Below are 27,570 nucleotides of genomic sequence, written 5' to 3' on the forward strand. Positions count from 1 at the left end.
CCACACACAAAGAGAGAGAGAGAGAGAGAGAGAGAGAGAGAGAGAGAGAGAGAGAGAGAGAGAGAGAGAGAGAAAATTGTCAAGCACTTTTAACTGGTGAGCATGTTGTTCTTAGGATACTCTGTGCTCACTCTGGTTTGAAGGAAAGTTGAAAAGGGAAGAACTATGGGGAAAGCAACCTTTCTCAGGCTGGGTAGTCTCATTTCTAGGACCACACTAGCTGAGATACAAACAAAGTGTTCTCCCCATGTACAGAATAAAACCAAAGTCCTAAATGAAAGAGCCCAGCTAAAGATAATTGTTAGTAGAAGATGGTGGCAGCTTTGTGGGGTTGGAATAGCATGATAGGGTATAGTAGTGCACAGGTTATAGCACCCTATAAACAGATGTGGCAGGAGAGTTTTGCAAGTTTCAAGCTCCTTATTTTGGTTATTATGAGCTTATCTTGACTTCTTGCCACTTTCATAGAAAGGAACCAATAGGGATGATAGAATGGTTCAGGCACATGTGTTGGAGAAGAACCTTTGGGTCAGCATTCTGCATTCAGAGTGTGCCAATTATTTCTTTCTGGGTTGGAGGAGGAGTCAATTTGGATGGGAAAACATAAATAGATAAATGGAAAGAGGGAGAAACCAGACATTCCCTCTTTGAGACTGGACACGTCTATCCAACAGTGAGTGCCCCAACATCAACCCAGGCTCTGGCCACAGTTGTAGTGCTAAACTAGATGGCCACTGGTTAGTTATAGCGAGGGAATTATTTTGTTTCTGTGCTTTTTTACATGAGAAGTCTATCATGTTAAAGCTAAACTTCAAAAACCAGATTTGGGCATCTGAAGAAAGATGGAGTATCACTAGGATGGCTAAATTCAGATACTCTGAAAATCAGGCCACTTAAAGAAGGATTGGGGAATCTCCAGCCCATCATGGCTCTGAATTTAGTCCCTGTCCTCATAGTAGGCTAAATCCCCTTCCTTCTTGCCATCTCACCTCTGTCCTCCTCCTTTGTCAGGCTTATGAAAGCAGCTCTCTTTGGCAGTTCAACCTCTTTCCATAGGAGGAACTGAAGATGCTACTTCAGCCAGTATGGAAGTGGGTCTGGTTGGCGAAACAGGAACAGAGTGCATAACCAGCCCACACATTTATTTTAGAAAATATTTTAATTGCTGAGGTTCAAATCTGGTGATGAGGGTCCCTGGTGATTTACCAGTGTACATGTTTATCGATGGCTCTGAAATCAGACCTTTTAAAAACCTGCACATTTTAAAAATTGCCTGGTTGTTTAAATAAAAATTGCAAAAGTCCTGATTAAATAACAAGTGATAAATACCGTGTTTCCCCTTTTTTAATACGTAGTCAGAAAGTAAGCCATGGCAGGGTTTTTAACCATTTGAGAGCTATAAGACATACCCCGAAAATAAGCCATACTTCCGCACCAGCTAGCAGGACCCAGCATGCCGGCCGCGACAGGAGGAGGAAGCCTGCCGGGTCGGGTCAGTGCCCGGAAGCGGCAGTGGCTGCTTTAGTGCCAATAAAGCGTGCAGCAGTGCCGCACGGAGCACCAGCCAGAAGGACCCAGCTCCTGCAATGCCGGCCGCGGCAGGAGGAGGAAGCCTGCGGGGTTGGGTCGGTGCCCGGAAGCGGTGGCGGCTGCAGCGCTGACAAAGCGTGAAGCAGCGCCGCACGGAGCACCAAGGGCACGAGCGGCAGGAGGAAAGAGAGAGAGGCTCGTTACTTGCGGCACTTTAAGAGAAGCAGCCAGAACCGATCTCCACATTCCGAGCCTCCCTTTTGCGCATGCGGGCATGTTAAAGCCCCGATCAGTTCACTCCCCACTTCTTCCTCGCCATCCCTCCCTTTCACGCGTTGCCTTGACCCCGCAGCCCCCCTCCCTGGCCATCTTCCCCTAAGTGCAGCGCTGCTTCGTGAGCGCTGCAGCCGCACGCTCTCTGTGTGTGCGCGCGTCTCTTTCTTTCTCTCCCTGTGCGTCCATCTCTCTCTCTCTCTCTGTGTGTGCGCGCGTCTCTCTCTCTCTCCCCCGTGCGTCTCTCTCTCTCTGTGTGTGTTTGTGTGCGTCTCTTTCTTTCTCTCCCCGTGCATCCGTCTCTGTGTGTGTGTGTGTGCGCGCGCGTCTCTTTCTTTCTCTCCCCGTGCGTCCGTCTCTCTGTGTGTGTGTGTGTGTGCGCGCGTCTCTTTCTCTCTCTCCCCCGTGCGTCTCTCTGTGTGTGTGTGTGTGTGCGCGCGCGTCTCTTTCTTTCTCTCCCCGTGCGTCCGTCTCTCTCTGTGTGTGTGTGCGCGCGTGTCTCTTTCTCTCTCTCCCCCGTGCGTCTCTGTGTGTGTGTGTGTGCGCGCGCGTCTCTCTCTCTCTCTCCCCCGTGCGTCTCTCTGTGTGTGTGTTTGTGCGCGTCTCTTTCTTTCTCTCCCCGTGCGTCCGTCTCTCTGTGTGTGTGTGTGCGCGCGTGTCTCTTTCTCTCCCCCGTGCGTCTCTGTGTGTGTGTGTGTGTGTGCGCGCGTGCGTCTCTTTCTTTCTCTCCCTGTGCGTGTCTCTCTCTCAGTGTGTGTGTGTTTGCGCGCGCGCGTCTCCCCCCCCCACAGAGAAAAGGTTCCGCTTCGGCTCGTCATTCAGCCGCGCGCGCGCGCCAGGGGCATGGGCCCAAGCCTTGTCCCCCTCGTGCTTCCCTCACAAGCATCTCGGAGCGGGACGGGTCACGGCCTCCCTCCTCATTCCCCGGCCGGCGTGAGAGAGCCCGGGGAGCAGCCTCTATCCCTCCACGCGCGCACACACCCGGCCGCCTCCAAAGCCATGGAAGCAGGAGGAGAAGCACCAGAAGCTGCTGAGGGAGATGAGCAGCCTCCCGCCCAACCGCAAGTGCTTCGACTGTAACCAACGCGGTCCTACCTACACCGACATGACGGTGGGCAGCTTCGTGTGTACCTCCTGCTCCGGCATCCTACAAGGTTTAAATCCACCTCACAAAGTCCCCCCCCTGTGTGCACATCTGTCTCCGAGGCAGGTGGCCATCCAGCCTCTGCTTAAAAGCCTCCATAGAAGGAAAGCCCTTGACTCAGGATGGGTAGGAGGGGAAAGGGAAAAAATAGAAGAGGCAGAAAATGGAAAAGACCATAACAGAGTGGCAGAGCACCCTGTGCTCTGTATGCAGAAGGATCCCAGGTTTAACCCCCAGGTACCCCCAAGTTTGAAATCCTGGAGAGCTGCTGCCAGCCTGGTTGACAGTAAAACCTGGATAGCACAGTAGGCTAGAGTGTGGTGTTTATAATGTGCGCGGAAGAGAGCACCGAGTGTCCTGAGCCAGTGGGACCCAGTTGTACCAGCACTTTTAAAAAAAAAAAGACACCCCCTGAAAATAAGCCACCGTGTGTTTTTTTGAGGAAAAAAAGTTATAAGACGGTGTCTTAAAAAAGGGGAAACACGGTACATGAATAGCTGGTGTCCCATATTCAGCTAGATCATCAACCAATGATAATGTCATTAACAGAAATTTGCAAGTGAAAACCGTACATGCCAACTGATAATTGCATTTCAAGGCTATGACAAAGGAACATATTCTAGCTATTCTGCTCAGAGAAGCATTAGTCTTAGTAATTCAGCTCTGAAAGCAAACTGATTAACAACAGGGTTCAGGACATGATCTGTTCCTACACTGGTTTGACTTTCCAAAAGCAAAACGTAGGAGTCTTTGAAGCACAAATGAAACAATTTTGCTTCTATTCACATGATATAATAACATGATATCAGGTTTTTTTTAATAAAAAACAACACCAACAACAAAACACTAGACTGCTTTTTTGGCCAGCTAGCTGCTCTATAAAGTCTAGCATTATATCCATAAGTAGAAGTAAAAATACTGGTAGTAAACCACTTTGTTCATAGACATAAACACAAGTGGACAGACATGGATAAAATACTCACATTCTGTCTTTATCTTGTCAAAGACAACTGTCTTTTTTATTTGTGCCTAGAAAGCACACCCCTTTCATTTGTAATATCTCCAGAACCCAAGTCTGTGACTGCCTGGACACAAGAAACCCCATCCTGCTTCTCAATACTCCAGAATTGCACACCTTCTCTCCCCCCCCCTCCTTTGAGCTCTCCCACTCTCTTCTCTAAATTCATGTGGTGCTTGCTGTATTTTCCTAGATCCTGGGATCATCATTCCTTCTTCTGCATTTAGCCTAAGCGTGAATCTACCCTATGCTCTTCTTAAGGCAACTATTAAGTATTTACACTTCCACATTTCTAATTTGTTCCTTTGCTTTTCTGTGTTTTGTCTTTAAAGATTTTTTTTTTGTAGAAGAATCAACAAGCAAAAAGGAGTGTTCTGTTGTGAAGCCCATGCACTGCTATTTTTGGCTACTACCTACAAACAGTGGTTTGGGGGTAGATGTGGATGGGACATACGAAGAGATCTTTCATTTGCATTTCTTGTGACAGAATGTATTGATCTGATGTGTAGAGATCTTTCCTATTCTAATTAATTCAAGAAGGTTCCGGAAGCTTCTCTGTGTGAAAGAAATTGGTTCAAGCAGGAAATTTCTATCTGACATGTATGTTTCTATTCTAGAAACAAGCAGAAGGTTCCTGATGTTTGGGTTGTTCCTTCAGAGAAGTTGAGTACAGCTGGCTTAAAGTCGTTCTGTTATCACTTTCTGTCAAGGTCAAGCTTGTAGCATAATATTCTGGACAATGTATTCCTATGAACTGAACTTTGTGGGTTTGTCCTGGGATGTGTTGTAGAAATTTCATTGGCTTGTTTGAATTATATGACGCAAGTTCTTTTCTGTAATAAAAACCCTGGGAGGATTGAGAGAGGGACTTCACTCCACTTCTACTTCTCTCTCTCTCTCTCTCTCTCTCTCTCTCTCTCTCTCAGCTCTTGCTGGTCAAGGCTCTTGTGTGTGTCTTCTTCTTTGAACTCTGCACATGCTTTAATGCTACACAAACTGATTATAATAATAAGGCCAGAAGGAGCCTGGGCTTCACTTTCTATCTCTTTTTCCTTCTGGTGTGGAGTTCTGTATATAGTATGCTTAGTGTTAAGGTTTTAGCCTTATTATAAGTTATTATAAGTTTAAGTTAAGTCTGCTGCAACTGGATTTCTTATGGACAGTGCCAATCCTGAATGTATTGGATCTGTGACCATTATGCCCGTTTGCCTTCAGTAGTGGTGAAGCTCTGCTGGATGAAATATTGTCTCTGGTCTGTTTTATTTGGGGGGGGGGGTGGAATCCTGCAACATGCTTAATTTTTTCTCTGCTAACTAGATGTTGAAATCTGTTCTGGATCAATATGAGTAGAATTCACAACACTTTCATGCCAAGTGTTGATCAATGAGGGAGATATGCACAGTTTACCTAACTGCTATGCAAGGCTGGAACAGAAACTCATAGAATTCTGTGCAAGCTAATGAAAGCAGGTTCTTTTATCCCAGCTTGGTCACTGGCATACTGACAGTGGATATTGATAAAGGCATCACTATACAGGCATCACTATATTTAAGTAGGGACCAGGAAGGAGTGTTTCTCCCTTGCCCCATCTCTACATTTCCCCTTCAAATTCTAACCCTCAAGTATTCATTCAGGTGAAATTTCTGTAACATACACACACAACATGTTTTTTTTCCTAAACTATGACAAACCATCCAGCAATAATTTATGATTGATCGCTCTTGGGAAAGCAATTTTCCAATTAGTTCAAGTGAGTGATTTATTTAACAACTGTGGCAAATAAATGAGAAGTGCACACATGAAGTTAAACTTGTGGCATCCATCAAGTCGTGCCATTTCACTTTAGGTTCAGGATTCTACTCCCCATATTTTTATTTCAAGCCATTAACATCATTTGTGGCTACATTTTCAGATTGCATTTGGTGGTGATTGGTTTTCCATCAAAAGGCTTTCCTCTCCCTGTGGTTCTCCTCTCAACTGGTTCCTTCTTCCTGTTATCCAATTTCAGATGCTGAAATTTTTTGCATTAAAGTCACTTAGCTGACGTGACGACTCATATCCCACTTAAACCAGTGGGTGTTGAAAGCATTCAAGGCACAGTGCGATAGTTAATTTGAACATCAACAGGAATGAGCAAAGTGAGAATGGACGATTGGAACCTGCCTCAGGAGACTAATGGAGAAAAGTTACTTAGTCTGACTCAAAAGAATGAGAATAAGAGATGAATAAGGTAAGAGATGAATAACTCAATAGTGGTAAGAAACTTTTCTTACCAACTTTTCATATACCACTGAAAGTTAAAGTTTAGTATTTCACTCTTCCTTTTAGAAATAGTAGGTGGTATTCAACTAACATGTTCCATCAGCACAAGAATTTGAACTCGTTCTCTTTAACTTCCCCTCTCCCTGTGTGTACCCTGCACCCTTCTCAAATCTGCTCCAGAGTGTTGAGGGAACCCCAGAACAGATTTAGGAGGTGCAAGGTGGCGGGGAGAGCTCCATTCACAAGCAGAACTCTTTGCGCTGATGGGACGCATTATTTAAATATCAACCCACTATTTCCTTTCATATAATACTCTAAAGTGTTTAAATCACAATGTATGTTTTGGATTGAAATCCTGAAGCAGAGTATGCACAGCATAACCCTATTTGGCCAATATAACAAATCTAAACTGATCAAGGGAAGCTGCTTTTAGATTTCATGGAACCACAGAATTGCAGAGTTGGAATGGACTCTGAGGTTCATCTAGTCCAACCCCCTGCAATTCAGGAATCTCAACTAAAGCATCCAGGACAGATGACCCTCCAACTTCTGCTTAAAAACCTCCAGTTGAGAGTCAGTGAAGTATAGTAGTTAAGAGTGTCAGATGGATTTGGAAGCCCAGTAAAAATCTTACTTCAGCCCTTAGGCAAGCTTACAGGGCTGCCAAATGAAAATTTCTGAGTGAAAGAAGAGAAGTATTTGAGGGATGAGAGATTGGCTCAGAGGACAGTTGCTAGGGGGAAAGGGGGCTGTTAGGAATCAGTCGGTACATTCCCCCAAATCCTTCAATTGGCTCAAAAATCATATTTGAGCTTTTCCAATTCTTTGAAGAGATATTCAGATAATTTCCAAGTAAATCCAATATGAGCTTGCCCATCTCTAATAATGATGGCTATTATTATTACTAACAGTGGAGAAATATGTCCTGCAGTAAGGCAAGGCCCACATAGGGAGGTAAGACAAGGTGAGGCAAGGGGCAGCCTAGATGCTAGGCAAGGCCTATGGGAACACAGAGCTCTGAATTTTCTTCAGAAAGGAACAAGAGGCAACCGAGACTATATTTTGCGGTAGCAACAGGTGTGACCTGATTGTTAGCAGTACCTGTACTGCAAGATGCCACTCTAATTAAAGGGCACCAGCCTTCTCCACTTATCTGCTAATGTGATGGAGCTGGGGAGCCTGAGGCCCTCCTGGGGTTTCTCTTAGTCAGAGAATGGCAGTGGCCGTGCCACATCCGTGGGTGGGCCTTGCAGGTTCATCTCATAGCAGCAGTTCTGGGTCTGTCCCTGTGTGCCTTTTTCCTTCAGGTTTGGAATCCTCCCCTTCATCACCCATTGAAGAGTAATTCTGGTTCCTGACTTAATAACAATAAAATAAAATTCATAATTCCACTATTAAAATGGCACAGAAGAATGATGCCGGTAATAACAGTTCAGTCAAGCAAATCTTCGTTTTTAAAAGAAACCCAGTTATACTCCATACGTTTGTTCACACACTTGAACAAGAGGACAGCAGGCGTTTTTCTTAGGAGATACTAATCCAGTGCCTTTAGCACACCCGAAGGTTACAAAACCAGCACCCGTTTACTCTGAGTTAAATAAATTGAAAACAGACATGCCCACATGTGATTCTAACACAGCAATTCGTTGTGATGGAAAATAATACCCGAAGTCCAATCTGCTGACACAGTAACACATCTTCCAAGAAGTCATTATGCAGCGATCTGTCAAAGATCGGACAACTGCAAACATTATAGGCCATGATGAATTGTGACATTGCTCCTGGCAATAAATAATCTCTAGTTTTAGCAGTTTATCACAAGTGTTTGGCATTTGATATTTAGGACTTTTTGCTTCAGTAAATTCTGGATTCACCTGCAGGAGTTGTCAGGGGTTGTCTCCTATTGGAGACTATCCTTTTTAAACAAGATTCTTTAAAGGAGAGAGACCTTTATCCTATTTTGGATTCAAAATTGTTTTCACACCTGAAGTTATTTTTGTTTGCATATATGGAAAGCTTTATACATGTGGGATTTTAATAAATTGTTTTAATTGTTTATGTTTTTACTGTCAAATTGCTTTGAGATATTTCACAGGAAGAAATTCAGAAATGGAATCCAAACCCCTGTCTACACAGGTTCAGTTTATATTTCTGAACAATAGAGGACTATGGAAGGCTAGAAGAGTGGATCCTTTTAACAGTAAAGGCAGGGAAGATCGCCATGGCTAGTGGCAGAATCCTTTGGTGAATGAACAGAAGTGAATAACTAGAACCCAGGGTTGGGTAGTACAACTGATGGAGACTTTGAAGGGACCATGTCCAGCAGGGAGCAGGTACTTGGGGATGACTGGATGATTACGGAGTGAGGGCAATTAATGATCCAAAGAAACTCACGGAACAAGCAATGAAATACATGCTACTTTCCCATCTATGAATACTGCAGAAAACCGCAGCATCAACATTGCTTCCTTGAGGTAACATGTAGGAGTCATGCTACTTTATCTCATTGGCTGCCCTTACAATTTTCATGGATATTATACTCGAAACCCTTACACAGTATTACAGTGCTTTAACTTAAATTATACCAATCTTTTTGGTAAGAGGTTTGAAAAGCTTTAATGCCCTGAGCTTGCAGCACTGGCTGAAAAGTTTCCTGCGGAAGTCAATATGAAAGGGATTAAGAACTTCATCATTTGGCCCCAAGGGAAGGACTGGTAAATAACTTAGCAATGAATAATGAATCCCAGGTATCTGCCCTTTACAGAAAATTGGCCACCGCTGTTGAGGGCAGCAACTAAATAGTTTGCATTAGCATGCAGACACCGCTCAGAGCTCACGAAACTTTTCATCTGAAAGAATCCAAGCTGCAGGAGTTACAACCTTTCAGCAGAGGTTTACAACTGCAATGAAGCATCTGAAAGGTCTGTCAAGAAAGCTCACAGATTACAACGAACTGCCCTCTGTTTGTGACACAAACTAAACACGACAATTAATCACGTATATGTTTTCCTTACGGGATTTCTTTTTCTGACAAATATATAAATTTAATTTAGAATATTTCACTTAAAAATTAACTGAGATATTACAAGCTTAAACAAAGCACCATGTACTATTAATTTTAAAGAAAGGATAGCGTCCTGCCAAAGACGCAGAAAGTTACAGGTCTATAGATTGGTTTTTAAATGCATTAGAAGTGGATAAATTACATATGGTCACAATTGTTTGATTTCTATAATAACCATTCTATCTCAAACCTGACGTTATCATGCCTTTTTTTTCTTATTCAGATCTGAGGCAATGGGTTAGGGTTAGGCCATAGTAGCAAACTTCCAAAAAATGACCCACAGCATCTTCATTGGAGGGTCAGGTGAAGAGAGGAAGAATCTGCTTAAGTCATTATTGTTAGCAAAGCCACCACTTTCAAGCCACATTTTGCTTCATAGGGTAAGAGAAAAAAATGTTTCTTTTTCTTACTCAGAAGATGAATTTTGAATTAATAAAAGGGCCAAAAGGGAAGGAGATGTGCACCACCCCTTGAGCATACTTTTGCTGCAGGTTACAGCATCATGCTTTTGAGTAAAAATCAGCCTCAGGGAGAATATCCACACAGACACAAGTAGTTTAACCCTGTACTGGAGAACTTCGCAGTTGGCAATGTGTCCCACCGTCCTGCAGCCAATCAAATACCTGCCCACACTCTGATGAGGTCCAAGAAGTAAGGGACCATTATTCATGGCAAGGAGGGAAACAGGATAGAGAGGGTAAGAGGAGAGACTTCAGTCCTCTCACCATCCACAGCTATCCCCTTCCTCCTGATAGCTCAGCACATGCTGAGCCTCTCACCATCCGACAAGCCAGGTCCAGCAGCTGAGAGCAGGGCTCCTACTAGCAAAATGGGGCTTTCCTCCTCCCTCAAATCTGTTCTGTAGGCTCAGAAGAATCCCAAGAACAGCATGCAGAGGGGGAAAGGGGGCTCCATCTGCAGGGGTGTAGCAGGGGGGGTGATAGGGGCGGGGCACCCCAGGCTCCACTCAGGGGGGCAGTGCCCCCTCCCCACCTCCAACATCGATGGCCGCTGCTGCCACGGCGCGACCACCATCGCAGAGAGGCCCCGCTACGCAGCGGAGCCGCTGGAAAACATCCCCAGCGCTGTACGGGGATGCAGCCGCTGTGGGGATGAAGCCGCTGCAGCCGTGAGTGGAGGATCTTGGGCAGCAGCATCCCCATATGGCACTGAGGTTTGTGTGGAGCCCCTGCATACGGTGCATGCATTGTGCACTTTCTGCGCATGCGTTGTGCACATATGATGCATGTGTCATGCGTGGCAACGCCGTGCATGCGTGCTGCATGGGCGATGTCCCGCCCCCGGGTGCATGCAACCCAGTGCCGCCTCAGGCCCCAGAAAGTCTTTGTCTGCCCCCGTCCATCTGGAAAGCATAAATACTTGTGCTGACAGAATAATCAGAAGAGCTTGACACTGAATTCCTTCCCTAGTTTTTCAGGCATATGAAATTTGGATGTTCCACTCACACACTTTCTTTCTTCACTTCAGCATAATAACCTACTACACTTTCAAATTTGACAGTCCTCAAATGGAAACCACTGACATATGGTTCTAAATCAGGCATCCCCAAACTTCGGCCCTCCAGATGTTTTGGACTACAATTCCCATCATCCCTGACCACTGGTCCTGTTAGCTAGGGATCATGGGAGTTGTAGGCCAAAACATCTGGAGGGCCGCAGTTTGGGGATGCCTGTTCTAAATGCACCATAAACCTTCCGACAGACATGAACTCACTTTCCCCCATGCAACCTTTGCATACATAAACTGAAGACATTTGAAAATGGAAAAATCCATTGCTACAGCCATGCATGTTATCATTTAGGGACTTGTGCTTAATATCAGCTTGTCATATTTTATTTGTTACAATACAGATGATCCATTATCTTAGAGGTCCTTTTATTAACAGAATGGATTTTATGTCAGATTGATATTACAGGTTTGGTGAAGAATTGGTTGCCTTAGGTAAGCAGATCACGTTACTTCCAAACCAGGAAACTATGTAACCTCAAAATTGACTCATATATGTGTGATGTACAAACCATCACATCTCCTGTCCATGGGTCACTGACTAAACAAATTAAGATTACCTGTACCAAGTAAAATCCTTGTCCATTCTGTCTATCTGTCCTTTCATTAAATAGCCCTGAAAATCTTAAACTGAGAAGACACTAAACAAACAGTTATTGCACCGGTGAGAACATGACAACATCACATGGACTAATCCTAGCTCTTTAATTTAATCTATTCTGACATTTCATACCTGGAAGATTTCTCTTAGACTTTATCATCCTCATAGCTCTAGTATTTACATTACAGTGGTCGATCTGTTTGTCTGTAATGGACCTACCTAATGCATGTTTAAAAGTGAACCACCCCGATAGCAGAAATAACAATACATTGCAAGAACCGTATCCTATAATTCATTACCTTCAATGATGACTTAGTCCGAGTCTCTGGTTTCTGTCTCGTAGGCGTATTTTTAATAAGCAGAGACTGATCTGTACGAGAATCATAATTCCCATGTTCTGAATCATCTGTATATGTGTCTTTTTCTCTTCCTATGTCTGAGAGGGGGGAAAAAATACCAAAAACAGATGGACTCATTTGATATGACTATGGAGACATTCTAGCAAAGGTACAAGAACAATTCCCACAATGATCCACCTTTCAGTTATCTGTCACATGTTCCCATCACCTTCTAGTGCCTTATTTGTAATGAAAAATCTAAAATTTACCATAAGCATTTTTTTTCTTTGCTAAGTCCTGAAAAGTTTTCAGAAGGGGAAGGGGTGGGAAACAGGAGCATCGGATTGGCTCTGCTGCCATACTAGCACTGCACTGAGCACCCATGCCTAACCCCTTGCTCTCTCAGAAAATGCTCAAACTGGGACATAACACCACCCTGTTTGCCATCCCTGCTGAATGCTGCTGAACAACTGGAGAATTCACATTCCATTCTCCACTCAGAGATTAATAATTCTCAGGTGTTCTGGCCATCAAATGAAGCCAAGAATGGGGGAGCATCTTCAATAGCTATAGAAATTTTAAGGAGCTGCTTTGTTTTTTGCTTTGCTTTCTCAGCAAAGCACAGTGCTTGCAGGCCACAAAAGTAATAGACATTGAGCAAAGCCAAACATTGATTTTTTGGGAGAGTACTACAAACACTTTCTAAAAGCAAGGTCAACACTTTTTGTTCGCTATTATTGCAGTGCTTTGCCTGCCAATGCTTACAATAATGTATACTAAACTAAAAATATCTCATACAGGATTTCTTAAGGTTTTTTTGTTTGTTTTACTACAGTATTAACATTTCTTCTGATGAGCACTACAAGATACTATTATTTTTAATAGCACTTATGCAGAGAATAATACATTGTGGTAAAAATGGGGGTGCAATCTTCCCTTATGGCATTTTGCAATTCATCCAGCTCTGATTTCAAATTTGGTGACTGGGATGATAGTTTCCCAGTTTTCTCCATAACAAAATATTTGGGAGACAATTTAGGCTGTTATGGCATGCACATGACTGAATCCCACTGAACTCAACATTTATACATCTGAGTAAATATGCAAAAGGCAGAAGCGAAAAAATCAAATTTTTGCTTTAAAATCATGATTTTGTCAATTCAAAAATAGTTTGAAAACATGATAGGTATGATCTAGCCAAATCTAAGCTCTCCAGAACCAGATCTAACATGTGCAAAAGAAGCATTACTCAGAAACAAGTAGGGATGGGGTGAAATTTATTCGCTACGCACTTAATTTGCACTCCCTAGAGCAATATGCAGATTTAAACGCAGCTCTTTCAAATTTTGCAGTTCTCTGAATTTTGCGGTGCAGATCTCCAACCAAAATTTGTGTACAAAAAAGCATATATGAAGGGAAAGTGTATACAGTGGGTTACATTCTGGGGATAGTGCATAAAGCCAAAACTGTGCATAGTAAAAATACATTCGGTCTAATGGTGAGTGATATTATTATTATTATTATTATTATTATTATTATTATTATTATTATTTGAATTTATATACCACCCTATATCTTGAGGTCTTCGGATGGTTTGCAGAATAAAATCAAAATATAAAACCACAAAATACATAATCAAAACAAAAACAACCCAATAACCCCCCCCCAAAAACCCTCACCTTTTAAAAGGCCAAAGAGTCCCCCCCAGGTGCCTGCTCCCTTTTTGCCACCTTAATTTTTTTAAAAAAACAATTGCTGCCAACCACATAAAGCTGAATGCGCTCAAGTTAAAAGGTATAAGTTTTGAGATACTTGTACACAGCCTGGATGTTTGTGCATATACAGAAATGCATTATTCTGTGGAAATTACTTGTAAAAGAAGAAGAAGAAGAAGAAGAAGAAGAAGAAGAAGAAGAAGAAGAAGAAGAAGAAGAAGAAGAAGAAGAAGAAGAAGAAGAAAGGACTGACAGAAATGCACAGATAATGCATATACTTTTCCATGCAGAAAAATTGTACATAAACTGAAGTAGAACTGGAGCAAACTAAACTTAAGATCGGAGGGTGGGGGAGGGAAAGAGAGAGAGAGAGAGAGAGATTGACGACCAAGCCCTATTGATTTTGAAGAGTATGTTTTCAGACAATGCCCCAGATCCCAACAGCAGCTTTCCGTGGGTCACAAAATTTCCCATCTCCTCTTTTCCCAGTATCATACGATTAGGAACTCTGAATCCACGCCAATATTTCTTAGGCCCTTGTTTTGTAAAGCAGTTGAACTACCATGTAATCTTTAGGCAAGTGAAACCCTTATTCCACTCTTAAATAGAGATTATTTGAAATCCCCCCCCTCACCCTTAGCAAGCTTTGAATTTTCTTTTTATGACTAATAAATGTGATGATTAAGCTGCAGAGATGAAAGCTGCCTTTACAAGCTGCCTTGTGCATATACAAACACACACATTATTTGGGAGTAGATTTGCGAATCATGTAACTTTCATCTTCAGACCATTCATTAAGCCAGTCTTGTAAGAAGACACCCTGGAATGATTTCTTAATTCACATAGAATTCCAACGGCAGAATGGAATTTTTCACTAGGCTAGTTTCATCGTTATCCTAGCAAAATAATGTATTGATTCCAAGTACTGGAACATCATCGTAAAAATACAAGATCGGCACAATTCTTTGTGGTGGATGGCGGGGTGAGGGCAGCAGTAGCCATTATTTTTTACACCTTCTGCATCTTTGCTGTATGGAAAAGTAATTTGATTTCCACTGAGGCCCTTATTTCAATTACTCTTTCATGAATTAATTGTGTCTTAGATGACCACACACAACACTTCACTCCATCCAAAAGATGCACTATCATCATCTATAATTTAGTTTAACTTAGTACGTAAGTAATATTTCATGACCAAGGTGAAATATTGAAGAAGACAGGTTGGTTGGGGTTTTTTGGGGTTTTTTTTTGAGCACCCAAATTCAAACTCACTGGCCGGCATGCAAGAGAACATGGCAGGCTATTAATATGCATGTGACACAGATGCTGGCAACTTCAGAATCCTAAAAATAGCACTAATGATCTCTGTGCCAAAGAGATGGGAGTCCCTGAACCTAGTAAAGGAACATATTTTACAACCTAGGATATTACAGTGGCAAGGAAGTTCTCAGATTCTAATTGTAGAAGTTTCTGGTGTGCATTAAACTCATATTCATGGATGAATCTCACTGATTCTTATTTACTCATTTTCAGACAATTTATGTGCTAGAAATAGCAGAACTGATAATCTCATCAGGAAACTAGCATTCCTATTTTGTTGGCTAATGTAGATATAACAAACTCCCAACTTGATTAGAATGGCCTCACATACATACTCTCACCTAATTTTCCCTGGTTTGTAATAACTGCGGGATTCATATCCGTTTTAAATCCTGGTTACAAAATCTAATTATCTAATTACAGGCCTGGTAAATATTCTTAATGCTGATGTATTGCACATATAATGCTGTAGTTATAACAATTTGTGGAAGGCATGGTAGAATTCACTGGGAGTGGAGAAGGGAGTATTCAAATCCACAGCACATTTTTGAACTCTCAGCTATGGAGCAGTTACATTTGCACGATTTCAGTGATCCTGGAGCCAACAAAAAAGGAATTTGAAAATTAAATTATAGCATATACAGTGGAACCTCGGTTTATGAACACCTCGGTTTATGAATTTTCGGTTTATGAACGCCGCGGACCCATCTGGAACGGATTAATTCACTTTCCATTACTTTTAATGGGAAAGTTCGCTTCAGTTTATGAACGCTTCAGTTTATGAACAGACTTCCGGAACCAATTACACCCATGTTTCAGTTTATGAACGCTTCAGTTTAAGTACTTCGCGGACCCGTCTGGAACGGATTAATCCACTTTCCATTACTTTCAATGGGAAAGTTCACTTCAGTTTATGAACGGTTACTCCGTGGACCGTCTGGAACGGATTAATCCACTTTCCATTACTTTCAATGGGAAAGTTTGCTTCAGTTTATGAACGCTTCAGTTTATGAACAGACTTCCGGAACCAATTGTGTTCATAAACCGAGGTACCACTGTACCAAAAAAGCATTACTGCCTGGGATGCAAAGATTACTATCTCTTAAAACTTAAAAAGAAAAGAGATCCACTAAAAGTAGTTCACACGGATTCTGAACCTCAAATAGTAAAGCAAACATTGATTTCCTTTAATTACTTAACTTCCTTTGATGATTTCAGCTGTGTCATCTTTAAAAACCAAAGCACAGATTCTTCACAGATTTTATCTATGCACAACCATTCCCCCAAGAAAAGCTTGTTTAGTGCCTCCTATGCACATGGTAAACATTTTAAACACAGTTTTACTAAGCTTTTTTTTTTTTTTGCAGTTTATTTGAAATCTCAAGGTGGCATGTAGGTTACTCAATATGCTGACTCTACAGATTACTCCACAAACTGATTGATGTGTTGGGAGTGTTTCCATTGTGTGTCTAAAAGTAAACAGTGTTTTCTCTTATTAAAGAGGAAATATGCTTTATGTCTTTGTAAATAAAACTTCTCTGTGAAACTTCTGATATATATATAAATTTCAGCACTTGTATAATGGAAAGTAACCACATTCAAAACAGAAGTCTGGATCCAGACTGTCTATTCCATGAACAGAAAGTCTCCTTCCAGTTGCAAAGAGACTGAAATCTGGTGAAACCTCCTAATGAAAGAAGTGGGGTGGTGACTTTGCCAGTTTCTCCTCCCCCCTGCATAGCTGCAGTTTACAGACCATCAAGGGTAGCCCAATGTAACCTGCTATAATATACCGTGGCTTGAACAAACCACCGTTTCTGTATGAGACATAATGGGAAGCTCCTTTTCATTACAAACCACAGAAGCTTTAAACTTTGTCTCATAATGTGCAAACCAGGAAAGAAAATTTTACAAGTAGCACATTCTTTTAGTGCAGCACATAATTATGCCTTTGCAACCTGTGAGTCAAATCAACTGCAGACCACCAGATATGCCTGCAGCTTGCCATATGCCCCCAGTCTGCATTGCAAAAATTGGGTGTGTGGATCCCCAAGTATCTTGTTGGCTATGATAGGTGGCTGGAAAGCTGCATTCGCCTTGCTGGATTACAGATTCTTCAGGCCAAATCTGAATCATTTTATCAATGATGAACTATATCGTTCCAGAACTGAATCTTTAGCCACTGCTTCCCTGCAATAGGATTCTCCACCCATCAGATTATCATCAGCATTTTTTTGCCCATACACATCCAAACCATGAGACAAGGTTATTATCCACACTCATTCAGAGCACCTTGTCATTCTAAACATGGCAATTACATCTTATTGTATTGTTGGCTCGAAGTTCAGCTGGAATTTGGCCTTTTGCACTAATGCAGTGGCGTGCTTCCTTGCCTTCTTTTGTACAGAGCTGTACTGTTTCCCCTTTTATTTGTCCTTCCTTGAAGCTTCATGATTAAATATTTATCTCACACACTTAATTCAGATCCATCTTTTAATATTCTCCTGGGGCAGTTCGTAGTAGATCACTGAAGAAATGAAAGTCATTAATCACAGGGGTTATGTAAGCCCCGTCAGCATTCCAAGAGTGACTGCAGTTGTGTCGTCCTGACTTTTTCATGCAACACCTTCGTGGCCAGAGGGTTTCACAAGAAGAACCAGCCCCATTTAATAGGTCTTGTGATAGTGGAAACATTGTGGATCAGAGGCTACAGTTTAAAAACAAAAATACCTCTATACAAAGTCTGAAGCTGCAATTGTTAAGTACAGGCACCCTCCCACTGATCCATGTTCTACTCATTCATGACCAGGTATATGCGCAGCACCGGGAAATAATTAAATGATTCAATTCATACCCAGAAATAGCAAGAGAGCGCTGGACAGACTTTGAGGCTCATGAGGGAACGCTACCCTGAGCCTGAAGAGGACATCAATGAGGGCACAGGAAGCCCCAAAGAGACACAGCAGGCCTTTGTACTACTCAGCCTCCCCGCCTAACAGCTGATATGTGGGGTATCACAGCAGCAAGCAATCACTTTCCTCTGCATCCTCCAGCTTCCTGCCAGTCCCAGAGCTTCAATTCTAGTTATGGATATTATTAGATACAGCATTTTTGGTATGGATTGAAGAGAGAGCAGCAAGGATGGTGTTTAAAGGGTGTCTGAGGGTAATCCCAATTTTATGTAATTTCACTTATGTGCACGGGCCCCTGGAATATAACCCACACATAAGTGGGGAGTCGTCTGTATGCTTAGGACAGAATTACACACAATGGATTAAATTTGTTGATCCAACCTTCACATTTTCTGTTCTTAACTTAAATGTGAGAGATCACATCACATCAAAATGTGTGCATCTTCTAAAATGAAGGAGGGGACCCTCCATTTTAGCAGGTGATTGTGGTGCAAACTTGCTCCTGAATCTGAAAGGGGGTTGCATGGAATCTTGCCAAACTCAGCCAGATTTAACCCCCACTCATCAGCTGATGAGAGGGGCTTAAATTCTGCTCAGCTTGGTTACATACTACTGATCTCTGCTGGGAGCAGACACAAACAGCCAACAGAAGGTTTATAATTGTTTATAATTGTTTATGGTTTATGAATTTGTTATGTTTTTAAGAAAAGAAATAAAGCTTATTTTTTAAATCTAAAAAAAAAGAAGGTTTAATCCCACTTCCGCACTCATCAGATGTCATCACATGATTGACAGGTGGGGAGCCCCACTCACATGTCAAATTTCCCCCAAGAGGCAGATCCCAATATACATCTGCTCCATGGGTCCAAAAAGGTTCCCCACCCCTACCATACAGATTTGCCCAGAATCACTTTACTGAATCAGGAATAGGTTTACTTGGAATCCTGCAGAATTCAGAAAGATCTAAGCTACACTCATCAGCTGGTGAGTGATGGTTAAATCCTGCTCAGATTGGCTGTGCACTGCAGTTTTCTGTTGGGAACTGGCATGCACAGCCAATGCAGGATTTAACTCCATCCTTGTAATCATCAGATGATGTCATGAATGGCATCAGCTAATGGGTTTATGGACGTGAATTTGGTTGGGGGAAAACAGCCTCATGGGTCAACTCGCTTGGCCTGTGCTCTAGAGGTCCCCCTACCCCTGGCCTACCTAGTTGCATTACCAGAGAAGAATTAAAGTCCAACACACAGGAATTTCAACTGCTGCTTTAAAATGAATCTTAATAATGAATCTTAATAAAAATGAATCTTAATAAAATGAAGTTAATAATTTCACATTTAAGCTCTAGGTTGTTTAAAGTGGAAGGAAAAGGGGGTTTATTTTGAACAATCACAATAGAATATAACTGAGCAGGACAAACTCACCTATGAACGGATCACTGTATTCTGTATTAGATAATTTGAGTAAATTGTTTTCCAAGGTTTCCATCACTTTAGCTGAAAGGCATAATAAACATTTTACATTCAGGTCACTGTTTATATCACACAGCCCCGTTCCTTTTGTTGGCTACGTTCAGAATGTATCGCAGATGTGAAAGAATGCCAGTGGCCTCAGTGTGCCAGAGCTCACCTCGTTCTGACACTACATCGACGGTAGCAGTTGATGTCCCCGCACTCCCTAGCTGAGGTTGAGGCTGCACTCGATTTGGCTGCAGGAATGATGAATGCTTGCTGAGGCTGTGTGGGTGTGTCTGGCTCTGAGCAAGGCATGGCAAGGATCTCCGGGACGGCTTCAATGGGGGCTCTTTGACAGTCTCGCTCTTGCTAGTGTTCATGCCTGAAACAAAAGATGGGAACCGTTAAGGAAATATCAGTCAATTTCTGTCAACTACTGGAAGGGAATTTGAACCTGCACTGCAAAAGTCATTTTTACAGCAATAATGCTGACAGTTTTATGTAAAAAAATCTGCCAATGTGTTGGAATCTTTTAATAGCACAAACAGAGACAGTAAACATGTGGGCTACTGGTTACTTTCAAAATAAAGAGAATTTTTACACTTAGTGGCTTGCACCCAATTTCTGCTAACATAAAGCAGGGAGCTTGATTTTCTTCAACACCTCCTACCCGCTTAAGAGGCCTGCCTGACCCCTGTTTTTGAGAGTTGGCGTGCAACTTGACAAACAGAATTGGAGAAGGTGTAGAGGTCAGTGGTATATGGAGTGGGGAGGTTTCATTATGCCCTTACTTATGCAAACATATCAACTTTCAGTTATGACAATACTGCCACTGGGTACATCATAATATGTTTTAGAACTGATAATTGCTTACAGGCATGCAAGTAATACTTCCCAAGCTACGCCTCTGTTGTAGAAGCAACTCCGAAGATGCAACAACAGAACTAGGCATATTTAGAAATCCAAGTGAAAATACTAATTGATGAGTGAAATTGTAAAACCTATGTATGCACAACCTTTGATGATTATAATGGTTTTCATTCTGCTCTTCCTCTGAAAGATGCCCAGGGCAGCCATACATCAGAGCTTAAAACATGACAAAAATTTAAAGTAACATTACAGTTCTGCCATGAATAACAGCAATTTTGAAGGCTGCTATAAACCTACTGCACTTCAAGTATCAAATGTGTTCTGGCCCCCACTTGATCATGAATCCAAACTCAGATACCCACCCCACAAAGCTGTAATGCTCAGATCAGTGTGATAAATATGCAGAAGAACTACTCAAAGGCACTGCAAGTAATACACATACTGTAACTACTCAAAGGAGTTGATCAAGGCACAGCAGGACACAGGGCTACTTAAGTGAAGCCCTTGATCCAACAAGGACACACACTCTGCAATTGTATTATAAAGGAATGGGGTAGTCACGGCAAGAGATTCTGTTCCTTAACAAGCAACCTAGCACTCCACCTAGAGGGCTGAACCTGTCAAAAGTTGTGCATAAGTACTCCTTTGCAGCTGGGCCTCCAATGATACATTGAATCAAGTAGCTACATACCTGTTCTTTCAAGGCAAGTACCAGCCTTTCTAGCACCCTAAATTCTGGACACACAAACTCCCCCCCCCATCTCTGTCTTATCAGTCTCCAGACCCTGGTCCAACACCTTCAAAACTTCTCCTAATTCACATAGAGTCAGAGATTGGATGACCATCTGTCAAGGATTCTTTAGTTGAGTTTATCAAAGTAGAAGAGCGTCAGGTGATTTGTGGCTATTGCATTTACTCTATAAACACAGCTTTATAAAATACAAGCCAGAATGGATTACAAATCTAACCAAACAAATCTAACCAAATTGTCAGATGGCTTTGTGCCACCCCAGTTAATGGTAATTTATTTCCTGAAACACTAAAATCATATTTCCACACAAGTTGCCAGCATAAGTAGCAATCGTTTTAGGGAATGGCATGATAAAAGTATTATGAGTGAACAGATACAGACATCTTCCTAGAAAATAGACTGACCAGTATTGATTCTTTAAATATTTAGTCTCCTGGCCCAGAATTCCATTTGATTACCGGTACTAAAATTTCAGCACCATATTGTGTATGTATCAGAGAAGATTAACAATCTAATCATTCTGATCCTGTGGGGACACTGCTGCAGATGAACACTATAGAGTTCTTGATCAAGGTCAGAGCCCATGTGTTGATGCCAAAAGCAAGCATATGTGGTGCTACCCCCATATTGTGCTATTTCTGTCATGGGTTCTGGAAGCCAAAGGGACAGGGACATTGTGTCCATTGGTCACTGAGACAAATCTTTGATTTTGTTAACCTTCACTGGACATAAAATAAAATAAAAATCCTTCCAGTAGCTCCTTAGAGACCAACTAAGTTTGTTATTAGTATGAGCTTTCGTATGCATGCACACTTCTTCAGATACACTGAAACAGAAGTCACCAGTTCTTTATATATAATGAGAGGGTGGGGAGGGGTATTACTCAGAAGGGTGGTGGGAATGGGTGATTGGCTGATAGGCGTGGTAAACCTGTTGACGACTGTTAACGACTGCAATTGGTCTTACAGGAATAAGCAAGGGGTGAGATGGCTAAAAATAGCTCTATCATGTATAATGAGATAAGAATCCAAAGTCTCTATTCAGACCAGGTCTCTCCATGGTTTTAAGTTTGGCAATAAGTTGCAATTCAGCAACTTCTCTTTCCAGTTTATTTATGAAATTCTTTTGTAATAAGACTGCTACTTTGAGATCTTGTATAGAATGTCCTGGGAGATTGAAGTGTTCTCCTACTGGTTTCTCTGTCTTGTGATTCCTGATGTCCTCTGGGACTGTCCATTCCTCCCCCCCCCAAAAAAGCAAAGAAATAAGCTGCTTAATGATAATGGCAAGCTGAAATTGAGACTTCATTCTTCATCAAAGTAATCAGAATATATTAATATGTCAGTGGGTTCTTCATCTAAGAATCTTAGTTAAATCACGTAGGTTTTTAATACCATCTGCAATATTTGCTTGGAATAAGAACCCCAATGTGTCAGTATTTCCCAATCCCCTGCATCTCATATAAAGAGTGTAAACTGGTAGCCATCCTCTGTTTTGTTTGTTTGTTTGTTTTTTTGCATCCTGGCAGGAAGATGGCAGGCCTTAGGATGTGGGGAAGTACAATTCTGCTAAGTTTCTGGGTTCTCTTACCAGCTTTCAATACCACTGACCATGATATTCTTCCACATAGGTTCTCTGGGATAGGAGTTGGACACACAATGATATGATGGTTCTGGAGAGCTAATTTCAAAAGGAAGTGCTATACTTGTCCCTTTGGCATCTATGCTATAGGCTCCTGAATTATTATTATTATTAACATTTACAAGAAACAACAGGGAGAGGTCATCTAGGGATATGGGGTGAGGCTCCATCAGTATGCGGAATACACCCTGCTCTCCCTTTCTTTTTAATCTAATACAGATGAAGCGGTGGAAGTCTTGGATCACTGCCTAGCAGCCGTAATTGGCTGGATAATGGGCTAATAACTGAAACTCAGCTACACAGCTGCAGTATACCTGAAGGAGCGTCTCCACCCCCATCATTCTGCCCGGACACTGAGGTCCAGTGCCAAGGGCCTTCTGGTGGTTCCCTCACTACAAGAAGCCAAGTTACAGGGAACCAGGCAGAGGGCCTTCTCGGTAGTGGTGCCCGCCCTGTGGAACACCCTCCCACCAGATGTCAAAGAGAAAAACAACTACCAGACTTTTAGAAGACATCTGAAGGCAGCCCTGTTTAGGGAGGCTTTTAATGTTTAATAGATTATTGTATTTTAATATTCTGTTGGAAGCCGCCCAGAGTGGCTGGGGAAACTCACTCAGATGGGCAGGGTATAAAATAATAATAATAATAATAATAATAATAATAATAATAATAATAATAATAATAAACATTTTAAGTGCATTGTAAAGTACAATATACAAATGTGAGCTATGGCAAATTCTATATACTTTCCAAAACTTTTAAAAAGCATTTTCACGGTGTTTTTTTATATGTGTGTAGATTCCACCAAGGTGAAGGTTCTATGAGTAGATAGTTTGTTCAGGAAGAGGCAGATTTAGGGGAGCACAAGCAGTTTGGTTGCACTGGGCATGGAACTTCAGGGGTGCTGCTGGGGATGCTGCAATTATGGTTCAGAATGGTGTGAGAGAGGCAGAGGGGTGCTGAATTTTGGCATTGCACATTGAAGACATTTGGAAGGACATTTGTAAGTATTAAAGAATGGTGTGTGTGTGTGTGTGTACTGAACAAGGTGCATTTTCAATTAAATTTTTAAGTATCCAGAGTACAGACCTGCAGGCTTTCTAGTTTATGAAGTAATTAACACTTCAAAGCAAAAACATTGTGCTGGTGAAAACAACAACACAGAGATAACTAGTTTGTCTTTATATATTCTTGCTTCTGTTATACCTAGGATCTGAATTCCGTAATTATAGCAAGAAACAAGCTGCAAATGAAACAAGCTGCAGATGAAAACATGATGAAATTTAGAGACTGAATGAGTTTCCACCTTTCAGAGAACAGACATGTTTTGGGGGGCTGTAACACTTGCCTTGTGTTTCAGGGGAAACTGTTTCATCATGTCCTTGGACAGATCCAGCTCTATTTCCTTGTCTCAGGGGCATTTTTGTGGGAACTGGTTCTTGAGGTAACAACAAGGACAAGAGTAGGAAATGGACCTGTAGTTTCATAGGGACACCATGCAATTTTTGTTGCTTTACTAGATTTGAGTGTGATTTTATTTTAGGAATCTTTTGCAAGCCACTGTGACCACCTCTTGGGGCTATTAAATGAGCTATAGGAATTCTAAATAAATAAAAAACCAAGCACCAAAGCTAGGAATTGCCATCAAGTTAACTTTTAGAAATGAAGGTCTTTGATTTGTGCAGAGCAAGTGGAAGATATGCTGTTTTGCTTCCTGAAGAATTCCTTGTGCAAATTGTGCACATTTGTAAATAAAAGAACATCACAACAAAGCCACAAACCTTGTAAGTACGTTCCTCTTAAGAAAAAAAGCAACTTCCTATCACTGAGGGAGATGAGAGAGCCGTGAACATGAAAGCAGTATTTTGAGAACCATTTCCTTCAATGGACTTTAAGCAGCTTAAATCACGAAGACAGGAAACTTTTAAAAAGAATTTTTTATTACCACCACAGTTATTACTTTGATAGCTGACCATTTAGATCTTAGATGCTTTAACTGGCAATTAAGCAAGACTTCGTGAAATCCAAATATGAAGTTCTCAGATCAGAGGAAGCATTTATATATCACACTGATTCATCTATCTCTAGTAGGGAGTGAATTATCCAGTCATGAGAAAGAGAGAAAAAAGAGGGAGGGGAAAGAGAGAGAGAGAGAGAGAGAGAGAGAGAGAGAGAGAGAGAGAGAGAGAGAGAGAGAACTTTTTGCCTATTAGTACTACCAAAAGCGCTTCACCAGTTCCAGAATGAAAGTAGCTGGTGCTTTTTTTCTTTTAAAAAATGTTTAGGGGTACTCTCATTTTCCTTCTCACATTGAAATACTGTCCCTCAAAAAAGCCAAACTTTGATTCACAAAATGTTTAGGGGTATGCGTACCCCTCCGATCCCCCCAGAAAAATAAATACTGAAAGTAGCTGAGACAATAAAGCATCCATGATAAAACTGCCAACAGACAATATTAGAACAGCAGCATCAAAGTTATTCAAAAGAGATCCATGGACACACTAAAATCATCTTCAAATGCCCAATGTAAGGATTTCTTTACTATCCTCCCTGAATCCTCAAATAGTCATGCATCTTGTAACCGTTAATCTTATAGGCACTTCCCTTGCAGCTGATCTCTAGTTGGTGATCCAAGGGAAAAGGAAGAAGAAGAAACCCAGCACAGATGATATAGATAATATGGATTCAGACCACGTAGTAGGTCTTCAAAAGTTAACACCAGCAGCTTGAATTGAATTTAGAAACACAATCTAGCAGAACTCAGTTAGGATGACATCCCATTTAGCCCTTTATGATGGAGCTACTGTAGGCTTGGCTTGTTTTTGCTGGATGGTGCCCCATGTGATTTATGAGACCTGTAATAATTAAACAAGCCTGAACAAACAGCAGATAGGGGTTAAATTAATAAGAAGGTTGTGTTGTATTCCCTAATGCAGCAAAATAATGTAAATACCAGGTCTCTGGTGGCACAGGCCCTGTGTGTGTGTGTGTGTGTGTGTGTGTGTGTGTTAAGCAAGACTAGGAACTATAGTCTCACAGGGAGGAAATGAAAAGAGACCCAGCTCATATTATTCCTCTCTCCTTAGGAAAACATATGAGCCAATATATTCCTTTACGTGTTAAGAGAAGAAATGTGTGTTCCTTCTTTATCCAAAAGGCACATGTGATGATGGAGGTGATCCATGAGGAGAGCTGTACACGCAGTGGCTTGAATTGTCCAATTCAAAAGCCTTCATTTTGAGGGAGAAGAATCATGCAAAGCAGTCCTCCATACCTATGAGCACCTCGGGTCACAAAGCAGGTAGAGGAGAGGCCATGGATATTTCTTCAACTAACACAACTCTTCCTTGCTGTTGGCAAGTTTATATCTGTGACCCAAGAATTAATTTACGCAAATGAAACACTGAACTGTGATTGTGTTTTATTCGAAGGAATAAGCCAGAAACTATGCAACTGAAGCAGATAAGCATTCCAAATGAAACTGAAGTGATATATTGCAATATTTATCCTTTCAAAAACAGCTTCATTTTTCTGCTTGTCCATTTCTATGATGCTCACACTTTATAATTTATAAACACGGAGGCGTTTCATGAAAGGGGAGTTGCTAATTGAAGAGATTTGAGAATAGCCCCCATCCTATGGTCATACCATATGGACGCGCTGCAGGAGAACAAATGGAACAGTGTTTAATGGTCTCTAAATATCATCTCCTGCTGAACTCTTCTCAATCAGATCTCAAAAGGAATATATAATGCATACTGTACAGGTGCAGCGTAAAGCATTTAGTAACATTTTAGCATACACTTATCTTGCTTTTCAGAACAGAAATTGATCTTTTGTCTCCTAGCTATGCTCTTCCTCAGATTATTCATGCCAGTGCTGCTCAGGCCAGTAGTTTATAATAACTAAATAAAAATTTACAGGCTGCTACTGCCATAAATCATATACATCCATATGTCTCCTGGTAGATGAGATAATCTGGCAAAGTATCTATCACATTCTTATAATTACTGTTTTATGAACCAAAAAGTAAATTATTGACTTTGAAACACAAAGTCACACAAAGCATCACTCCTCCAACCTATCATCCCATCATCATTCGAATTGCTCATCTTATTTTGTAACTACAATTTTTTTTATTTATTTGAGCTAGGAACCTGAGATATGTTAATTTGAGGACATTCACAGAAGGAAAGTTTCTTTTCCCCTCCTTCTTTGTGCAGTCCTCTGCCACGCCAGGAAAAAAAAATGGTTTATTTCTGTACGCAACCATGAAGGCTTGAATTTTGCTAGCTCAAAGATGGAAAGTGAGCAAGGTTGCTATTAAGGAATATTGGCAATTTAAGATGATAGAATTTGCGGAAGTAGCAGGTTTAACTTATAGAATAAGAGAGCACAATAAGAAACCTGATTCAAAGAGGAGTGGAAATATATTTTGTTGAATATTTAGAAAATAATTGTGTACAACTGAAAACGCTGGTAGCATTTAGATACATTCAACAGTATGGTAAATATCTGAAGGATATAAAATAGAGAAACAATTAGACTGACTATAGTAAAATATACGGGATGCGGGTGGCACTGTGGTCTAAACCACAGAGCCTAGGGCTTGCCAGTCAGAAGGTCAGCGGTTCGAATCCCCGTGACAGAGTGAGCTCCTGTTGCTCAGTCCCTGCTCCTGTCCACCTAGCAGTTCGAAAGTAAGTCATGTGCAAGTAAATAAATAGGTACCGCTCCAGAGGGAAGGTAAACGGCATTTCCGTGTGCTGCTCTGGTTCGCCAGAAGCGGCTTAGTCACACTGGCCACATGACCTGGAAGCTGTCTGCGGCCTATAGAGCGAGATGAGCGTGCAACCCCAGAGTCGTCCGCAACTGGACCTAACAGTCAGGGGTACCTTTACCTTTACAGTAAAATATGCAGGAATGATAGATAAGGAAAATGAACCATGGAAGGGGAAGGAGAGAAGTCAATTGTTACACGGCATTATGTAAAAAGTTTATTTTGAGATGTAGAAACTGAAATATTAATAAAAATTGTTATAAAGGGAGGGGGAGAAAGAATATTGGAGCATTGGGGCCCTTCCTGAAGAATGTGGGATGGGGTGCGCAGGATTGTCAAGGGAGAGGAGGCTATGGGGAAGCTTCCT

General features: G+C 41.6%; 1 protein-coding gene across 3 annotated transcripts in view; it reads right to left on the reverse strand.

Moving 5' to 3' along the window:
* The window catches only part of ANO3 (anoctamin 3), a 233,229-nt gene that overhangs the window by 79,261 nt on the left and 126,398 nt on the right, over positions 1-27,570 (reverse strand). For all 3 annotated transcript variants that reach the window (XM_035117599.3, XM_060275243.2, XM_088668117.1), the window contains exons 2-4: positions 19,337-19,543; positions 19,132-19,203; positions 11,719-11,855 (exon numbers count right to left, since the gene is read on the reverse strand). In XM_035117599.3, the coding sequence (XP_034973490.2) occupies positions 11,719-11,855; positions 19,132-19,203; positions 19,337-19,543 (416 nt within the window). The remainder of the gene's footprint in view (positions 1-11,718; positions 11,856-19,131; positions 19,204-19,336; positions 19,544-27,570) is intronic.

Source organism: Zootoca vivipara, chromosome 1 (assembly GCF_965207765.1).
Source record: "Zootoca vivipara chromosome 1, rZooViv2.hap1.1, whole genome shotgun sequence".
Classification (NCBI taxonomy): Eukaryota; Metazoa; Chordata; class Lepidosauria; order Squamata; family Lacertidae; genus Zootoca; species Zootoca vivipara.